Source organism: Nannospalax galili, unplaced genomic scaffold, assembly GCF_000622305.1.
Source record: "Nannospalax galili isolate Female #2095 unplaced genomic scaffold, S.galili_v1.0 scaffold6790, whole genome shotgun sequence".
Lineage (NCBI taxonomy): Eukaryota > Metazoa > Chordata > Mammalia > Rodentia > Spalacidae > Nannospalax > Nannospalax galili.
The window spans coordinates 12,394-21,541 of NW_008328478.1; the positions used below are offsets into that span (position 1 = coordinate 12,394).

At 44.9% G+C, this 9,148-nt stretch overlaps 1 protein-coding gene across 1 annotated transcript; it reads right to left on the bottom strand.

The window, feature by feature from the left end:
• Nucleotides 1-345: 345 nt before the first annotated feature.
• Nucleotides 346-9,148, bottom strand: LOC103729184 (stromal membrane-associated protein 2). Its single transcript, XM_008827179.1, has 5 exons — nt 9,110-9,148; nt 8,036-8,142; nt 6,694-6,859; nt 5,536-5,852; nt 346-1,711 (listed from the first exon to the last, which is right to left on the bottom strand). The coding sequence occupies exons 1-5, from the start codon at nt 9,126-9,128 to the stop codon at nt 1,586-1,588; spliced, it is 735 nt and encodes a 244-aa protein (XP_008825401.1). The 5' UTR covers nt 9,129-9,148; the 3' UTR covers nt 346-1,585.

Genomic DNA, 9,148 nt, shown 5'->3' on the forward strand with positions numbered 1-9,148 from the left:
AGACTTGGAGACTACTATGGGTTTTGCCAAGGAAACGTAGATGCCTGACAACTCCTTTCTTTCTCTGGGTCTCAGCTTCTCCATCTATAGAGAAGACATGCTCCAAGTTCTAATGTTCCATGACCTTTAACAGTGCAGAGCTCCAGTTCCCATAGCTTACAACCTTGGACACCACTGGAGAGAGGCCTCCTTTTTTTTTACTGGAGCTGGGCCTGGCCCTTGACACACCAAGAACAGAATTCTTTAAAATGCAAAAGTGAAGGCAGCGACTGCGCTTGGAAAGCAGAAATCCTGTATGTACCTTACTATCTTCAGAGTGACACACAGACATAGCCAAGCACGATGGTCCTTCCCTGCAGTATTTATTAAGGAATTTACACATACATAGGAGAAAGGCAACCAGGCATTGTGGTTCCCACACATGAAATCTTTGAAGCGAAGTTTTCTTGTTTGAATTTTCAAGGGGGGTGAACAATGGCTGAGAGAAAAGCTGTCCAGGCTCTCTGCCTCACACACCTAGAAAAGGTGGGCCAACAGAGCACTCAGATACGCAGGCATCAAAGAGTGGCTGGCAAACGGGAGAAGGGAAAGGAAAAAGGGAGCTGTCAATGAGATGGAGAGTTTTTTAAACTATAAGAGAAACTGGCAACAGTTTTAGGCTGTTGGAAAATTAACTCCTCTCTGTTGTAAACATAAAACAAACAAAAAATACCCAGAGCAGATGGGGAGAGGGTGGCAAGTGGGATACACACACACACACATACACACACACAGACACACACACACACAGAGCAGTGCACACGTTAAGCTTCACATTCCTCCAGAGGGGTTGGTCCTCCAGCCAATGAGGCTGGACCCTGCTCAAAGCAGGCAGGAGGGCAAGGGATGTGTGCGTGTGGGACCTTCATAGTCTTTGGTGCTGATAAAGGCTGACTGAAGCAGCGAGTCCTTAAAGCCCCAGATCCAGAAAGCACTCAGGGTGAAGTGGAGTGATATTTTTGCTCGTCCTCATAGGAGGGGGCTTGCCTCACTCCAGGGCCAGGGTCAACCTGAGCCAAGACCCAAGGAGTATTTGATTGCAGTGCTTCATTACCCAGTGCAAGACACTGGGAACACGATGTCTCCCTCTTCAAGCAAAACTTTCAACACTCAGAAACAGTTTCTTAACACAGAAAGAAGGCCCTCTGCACCCTCCCCTCTGCCAGATACTCAGTGCCTACAGACCTTTCCAAGGGTCTGAGGAGGCACAACCTCGAGGGAAGGTACTGAACAGTGTATGCATTTCCCCTGCAGTTCAAGTGCCTTCTTCTGCCAATAATTTCTAAGGTGCTGGTGCCACGAGAGGGCAGGGCTGGGGAAGAAATCAGGACAGCCAGGGGATGTGACCAACATAAAGCAACAGAGAGGTCTGCGGAGTTTGGGAAGTGGCTGGGTTGGGCAGGATGCCAAACCCCAGATGACTTACTGAGCAATTTCTAAACCAAACAGAGAGAGGTAGGAAAAAGGGAAAAGGTGGAGAGCTGGGGAAAGAAGAGGAAGGGGGAGAGCAAGGGCTGAGAATGGCAGCCATACAGGCGCTCTGCTTTTATTTCCACATCTGAGGACTCAGAGTCTGATTGGCTGCCTGGCCATTTCCACTGCCCATTGACTGTCCATAGCTCATCATGCCGTTGGCTCCATAGAAGTTCATCCCAGCCATCTGCTGGGTCATCTGAAAGAGAGAGGAGACGTTCAGACCTGGCTGTGGGCACTCAGCCAATTTGTGCAAAGAAATAGGAGCTCTTCTGTCTGTGAGGAAGGGAAGCAGGCGTCTGGTGTCTAGTCAGCAGAAAACCAGCAGGAGTGGCTCTACTCCCTCCCCAGCCCCTATTCCTCATACCCTCATGAAAGGAGCCACAGCCTACCCAGAAGAACAAAGGCAGGCCCCTGCTGCAGCGCTTGGCCTCAACCCCTCTTAGAAGGCATTACTGTCAGTGTCAGCACTTGTGTGTGCTTGCTAATAGAGATGATGGGGGTGGGAGAAACTGGACTGTTCCAACAAAGAAGGGAAAGGAACCAAAGTGTCTTTTTGCTTTTTTTTTTTTTGGCCTTTTTGAGACAGGGTCTCCCTATAGACCCAGCTGTCCTGAGACAGGGTCTCCCTGTATCCAGAGCTGGTCTGGAATTCGATATATAGACCAGGCTGGTCTCAATCTCATTTTTGGCGTAAGCTCATGGTCTTGCACCAACATTTTCAGAAAATTTCAGCTTTCTTAAAATTGAAATCAGAGAAAAACTGAAAAAAACATCAAAACCCACATTGTTAGAATCTTACCTTATTTTTTCTGTGTATACATACACATGGTGTGTGTGTGTGTGTGTGTGTGTGTGTGTGTGTGTGTGTACACAAAACTTTTAAAAATAACTTGGAGTACTGAAAGTTGAAGGTGTCATGCCATTTCGCCCCTATCGGTCAGGAGGCAGCTCATGAGAGTGAACAATTCCTAGAGCCATACCAACACACTCAAGAACGTAATGCCACTACAGCATCTGATATGCGCTGTATTGGGTCTTATTTCTTTTCTCTCCTTTAATCTACAAGTTTCCTCACCACACTTCCTTTTCTTCCCTTAGATACTGACATTTAAGAAAATATTTTATCTGTATGAGTGTTTATCTGTATGTATGTAAGTGTACCTGTGCATGCACTGCCCAGAGGCCAGAAGAGAGCACTGGAAATGGAGTTACAGATCATTGTTAGTGACCATGTGGGTGCTGGGAACTGAACCCAGGTCCTCTGCAAGAAGTCAGGGTTGTTAACCTCTGAGCCAAATCTCCACCTTGATACTGACTTTTTTTTTAAAATCTTCCCTTTGAGACATGGTCTCCCTGTAGCCCCAGCTGGCCTGGAACTCACTATGTAGACCAGGCTGGTCTCAATCTCCTGAGTGCTGGAATTAAAGGCATGCATCACCACACCTTTAACTATTAATCATTAAAAAATGATACTGACATTTTTATATATTTTATTTATTATTTTTATGTGTATGAGTGTATTGCCTGCATGTATGTGAGTGCACCCGTGTCGTGCAATGCCACGGAGGTCAGAAGAGGGCATTGGATTCCCCTGGAACTGGGGTTAAGGATGGTTCATAGCCAACATGTGGGTGCTGGGAATCGAACCCGGGGCCTCTGCAAGTGTAGTCAGCGCTCTTAACCACTGAGCCATCTCTCCAGCCCTGATACTGACATTTTTAAAGAATCCAGGCCAGTTATGCTGTAGAATATACTTCAATTTGTATTTCTCTTACATTTTCTCAAGTTACATATTTTTGGCAAGAAATTGATGTAGATGATGTTGTGCCTCTCTGGATATAAGTTATCAGGAAAGACACGCTACCTATGTTTCATTGTTAATAACTTTATGTTTGATCACTTGGCTAAATTACTATCTATATTTTTTTACTATATTATTCTGCTTGTCAGAAAAGGTTTTCTACCTTATTTCTACTTTTGTTTTATTTTCACTGTTTGAACAGGGTCTCAAGTATACTAGGCTAATCCTGAATTCACTATATAGCCAAGGATGTTCTGATCTTACTACCTCCAACTCCAAGAACTGGGATTCTAAACCACTACACAAACGGGTTTTTGTGGTACTAGGGATAGAAACCAGGGCTTCATGCATTGCTAGGTAAGCACTCTACCAAATGAGCTACATCCCCAGCCTTCTATCTTAGTTTCAGTTTTTAGATTCTCAACTAAACATTCAATGCTTACCATCAGTCCTTTGTCAAAAAAGCTGGCATGGGGGCTGGAGAGATGCTCAGTATTTAGGAGCATTGGTTGCTCTTGCAGAGGATCTGGGTTTGGTTTCCAGCACCCACATGGTAGCTAACAACCATCTGTATCTAGTTCCGGGAGATCTGACGACCACTTCAGACCTCTGTGAGCATTGCAAGACACGGGTGCTGGGATTACAGGTATCAGTCACTATGCCTGGCTTCAAGTTGTTTGGTCTTATCTGCAAATGTTTGTTCAAGGGTACTTTATTCAAAATGGTAAACTGTATAACAGTTTTCTTCTGCTTCATTACTTTGTTCATTTATTTTTTGAGACAGGGTCTCCCTGTAACCCCAGCTGGTCTGGAATTCACTATGTAGACCAGGCTAGCCTCAGTTTCACAGGGATCTGCTTGTCTCTGCCTCCCAAAGTGCTAGGATTAAAGGCATGTGCCACCACACCTGGCTTTTCATGACTTAAAAAAAAAATCTTTATATAGATGGCTCAGTGGTTAAGAGCACTGACTGCTCTTGCAGAGGACCTGGGTTTAATTCCCAACACTCAAATGACAGCTATGAACTGTCCTTAATTCCAGTTGCAGGGGAATCTGAAGCCCTCTACTGACCTCTGCGGCACTGCTCAATACGGGTGCACTCACATACATGCTGACAATATACTCATACACATAAAATAAAAATAATGAATAAAATATTTTTTAAAATCTTTATTTTTATGTGTATGAGTCTTTTGCCTACATGTTGTGTAAGTGTACGCTTGTTGTGCAATGCCAACTGAGGCCAAAAGAGGGTGTTGTATCCCCTGCAAATGAAGTTAGGGACAGATGTTGGCTGCTATGTAGGTGCTGGGAACTGAACCTAGGTCCTCTGCGAGAGTACCCAGTGCTCTTACCTGCTGAGCCATCTCTCATTCCCAGAAGTGTTTTGACTTGTTTTCTCCTCATAGGTTTATAAGAACACTAACTCCTACATTCCCACTTATTTTGTAGTGCTTCATTCTTCTGAGGCTGCAGACAGATCTGAAGGTTTGGGGAGGCTAACTAGATGTGAGTTCAAGAGCAATGTCTTCTGTTAGTAGAAGGACTTGGAAAGGAAAACATTCTGTCTTCCGATTTTGTGAATCTCTTCTACTTCTCATTTCTTTTCTTTCTGGATCTCCAGAGTTTCCTTTTCCTAATCATGCTTACCTCCCCCACGTGCAAAACCTTTCCACCTTACACCGACAGTCCTGTGTGTTTCAAGCCCTATGTTTGCGATGCCTGAGCTTGATCTGCTCTTAGTACATCTCCACATGCATGGGCCCTCCTCCTGGAGGAGGCTTCATCTGTGCTCTGCTGCCTCTAGGCCGCTGCTCCCCCTCTTCTTTTTGCAGGTTCTTCTGTGGTGCTGGTTCATCCGGATTCGGGTGTTTCTACGCCTCCTGCCATGTCATTCAAAGTCTGTGACAGTGACAGTCGTAGTTATGTTTGTATTCCTTGGTTTGGTTTGTATTCCTTGTTTGTCTGCAGAGCTTTCTCTGTTTTTGCTTTTGTGAAGTTATAGAGAGACTCAGATTTAGACTACATGTCTCATTCCACAGGAACTCAGGATTCCTAAGAAAGTTTAACTTCAAACAGGCCTTCTAGAGAAAAAAAGGCAAGCCTAGGTATGTCTCTGGCCTCTACACGGAAAGGATCTAGGGGATAAAGGAGCAGTACCACATGAAACACTGCAGAGGGCTCTGTAGGCTTGTCCCAGGTAAAACGAGGTTGCTTACCTGAGTAAGGTTCCACTGTAGCTGCTGAGCTGGCTGAACCCCATACATAGTCTGGGGCATAGCTGCCATGCCTGCCATATAGCCTGCCTGCTGGGTGGTCATCATCCCATTCGGTACACCCATCATTGAAGCCTGCATGCCCCCCATATAGCTTGCAGGCATGGCCATGGGGGCAACCATTCCAGAAGCTCCTGGCTGAGCTACCATGCCGACTGGCGGGGGCATCATGCTGCCCATGATGCTGTTAGGTGGTGTAACCCCAGAGAAGCTGGGGTAAGCTGTGGGATAGGCCATCTGAGCAGGAGCCATGAACATTGCTGCCAAGAAAACACACATATGGGTGTTAAAGAGGAAGAGGCATAGTTAGCCCAAACTTCCTGGTAGAAGTTAAAAACTACTCAACGCAAAAATCTGTTCTACACAGCAGAGCGGTTAGATGGATCTCTACCAGCCTTGCCCTCCCTCTAGTCTAGTCACCTCCCTTTTAGGGGTCAGACCCAAACTGAGTCAGACTCCACAGAGGCGTGACACACCTACAGAAGTAGGGCTCTGATGACAGTGTGTCTATCTTTGTGGCTTCCCTAGCAATGTCACCTTCAAATCTGTTTTATATATGACATCCCTGGTCCCAGAGTTACTGTTCCTTATGACAACAAATAATTTTTTATAAATTAGTATGCAAGGTAACAGTTTCCTGTGGTGTTCATATGTGCTAGCTTTGGATGATTCTCTGACACAGTCTCCTCTCCGTCCCCTCCTGGACCCCACACTGTACCCTCTGCCTCTTGCACTCCCTTTCCCCTTTCATGTCACATGTTCCATTTATCTTCCCATACCCTTCCCTTCAAGCTTCTTTTCTCCTCTCACCCCTAGTTTCCTGGCCTTTCCCCACAATTACTCGAGCATCAATAAACATATATGATAATTAGAAGCTAGAACCTGCACACGAGAGGGAACATGTGGTATGTGTATTTCTGAGCCTGGATGACTTCCCTTAATATATTTTCCAGTTTATCCATTTTCCTGAGAATTTCCTAATTTCTCTTTTCTTCACAGCTGAATAAAATTTGAACACAAATAATAATAAATAAGTAATTTTTGGATCTTTGTCCTCAGTGCCTTTCTCCCTGGCACTCTCCAGGACTCCATGGACTCTACCTTGAGTAGGCATCTGAGGCGTCTGGGATCCGTACAGTGAAAGGATGGAATCCTTTGAGAGCTGTTTCTTGCCTGTTTCTTCTGATTTGCTCCCTGGCTCTGGAAATAGGTTCAGGTTTTCAGGAACGGAACCAGCGCTTCCTGCAGTTGGCATGGAACCTACAACTTTAGGACACAGACTGTGGTGGGAGAATCAAAATGGTCCTCATGGAAGTCTTTGTAAGGACCCCCACATTTCTGCTGCTTCTAGCATGTAAGAATTCAGGGCTCATGAGTCAGGTCTGGTGATCACACTTACAATCTCAGAAGTCAGAAGGCTAAGGCAGGAGGCTTGCTGACAACTGGAGGCTACCAGGGATACACAGTGATTTCCAGGTCAGCCTAGACTACAGTGTGAGACCAGTCTAAAAAAAGAAGTGGGTTGGGGAGGAGAGAAAGGGGGAGGGAGGAGGGGGAGAGAAGAGGAAGAAAGGAGAAAGAGACGGAAAGAAGGAGAGGGAGAGAGGGATGGAAAGAAGAAAGAAAGAGATAATTCATGGCCCCTGTTCAGTTAATATCTTCTTGATATTTTCACCATAAAAATATCTGAAAACAGGCCAGGGGTGGTGGCACACACCTTTAATCCCAGCACTTGGTAGGCAGAAGCAGGCAGATCTCTGTGAGTTTGAGGCCAGTCTGGTCTACATAGGGAATTCCAGGCCAGCCAGGGTGACACAGTGGGACCCTGCCTCAAAAATAAATATATCTGAAAATACGTGAGAGTTAGGCTCTGGTACAATTCTTTGTTCTTCAATAAAACAGTATTATTTGATAGGAAAAAATAAAAATAACCCACAAATGATAAAGCACAGAGAATTGAGTTTAGATACCAATGTACTGGCTGGAGATATAGCTCAGTGTTTGCCTAGCAGGTATAAGACCCTGGGTTTAGACCCTAGCCACCGCCCCTCCACAAAATAGATTTGACATAGCCATTTACCAGTTATATAATCAGAGACTAGTTCCATAACCTCTCCTCATCTGCAAAATATTCACTCTGGGGAGTTCCAGTGTAAGATACGAAAGTATTAATGAAATGTACAAATGACACTGACACTGTTCCTGGGACATAGTAGCACAGTATGACACTCCAGTGATACAGACCCACTCAAGTGGCCACCCTTTTGAGACAAAAGACAAAATGGTATGAACAGTAATCTTAGGCTGCGACAAATGACAATGTCAAAGAAAGAATGAAGAGAAACAAAGTCCAGTCCCACCAAGGAAGCATGATGCAGTGCCATGATTAAGTTATCAACCTTTCCAGAATAGTTTTTAATCCCAGGAAGTACAGAAGACTCACCTTTCTGGAAACAGAAGAAGGGGATGGAACAGAGGCCAAAAGATCTAAGTCCTTTTCTAGGGTATTGCTGGTCTTACTATTTGCAATGGAGCAGGCCACAGGAGCACCTAGAAAGAAAGACAGAATTTAAAAGGCAGCACAGCTCATTAAAAGCACATCTTCCATTCTAAACAAGAAGTAGACAGAGGAAGACCATAGGTTCCAGCTAGTCTTAGAAGTCTGATCTCTGGGCACAGGGGGCTTGATAGGATTTTTAGAAAGAGGCCTCACTCCATATTCCCACAAATGCTCTGCAGTTGCCTACAGCCCACTGTTATAGGGCAGCAAAAACTCAGGCCTGAAGGCTACATCACTAGCACAGCTAGGGGGATAGCTAGCTCCCTCCTGGCTATGGGAAGGACAAGGTATGAAAGATTCATTTTCAGAGAGAAGTGAAAGATATGGAAACTAAAGGTTAATAACCTAAATCGGCAGCAGCGGACCCAAAGTATAACAAAAATGCTGTCAGGGATAGAGAGCAGGTTTTTTCTCTGAGTGGCAAAATCAGGATTTCAAAGGGAGAAATGATTGCAACAGGCCATCTCAGAAAATGGTCACACAGGAAAAATCAAGGGATAATGGCAGGCGCCAGAGTACAGGAAGGTGGAAAGGCTCAAAGTGCTGTTTAGTGAACTTGCCAACATTTATTGAGGACTTAGTATGAACCAGGTACAGGGCTAAGAGCTTTAGAGGTAATCCTTTCAATAATACTTTTGAAGTAGAGACTGACCAACCATACTGCAAAGTTATGAAAATAGCATTCAGAGATTAAGTAAACTTCTTAAGATCACCAACAGTGAGTGGAACAGTAAGTAACCTTTAGGCTCCCCTCCAAAGGCCATGCTCTTTACCACTACACTGAACTGTTTCTTGAAAGATGTCCCAGCAAACACTTAGAGAACTGGTCAGATACAAATTAAGGGGAAGAGCTTGAGGCAAATCTTAGTAGTAGACACAAACTCAAGTCCAGCCTCCCAGGATCACAGAATTCACCAAATTTGCAAGTATATGGGAGTTGAATAGCCTAACTCTTACCAAGGCCCAACAAGTCCATGACAGGGGCTGCAGATTTCG

What these genes read in the sequence shown, in the direction of transcription:
- LOC103729184 (XM_008827179.1), bottom strand. An exon ending in CTTCTTCTGTTTCCAGAAAG is followed by an intron (nt 6,860 to 8,035) that starts GTGAGTCTTCTG and finishes CTGTGTCCTAAA; the next exon opens with GTTGTAGGTTCCATGCCAAC. An exon ending in GCCTCAGATGCCTACTCAAG is followed by an intron (nt 5,853 to 6,693) that starts GTAGAGTCCATG and finishes TTTTCTTGGCAG; the next exon opens with CAATGTTCATGGCTCCTGCT.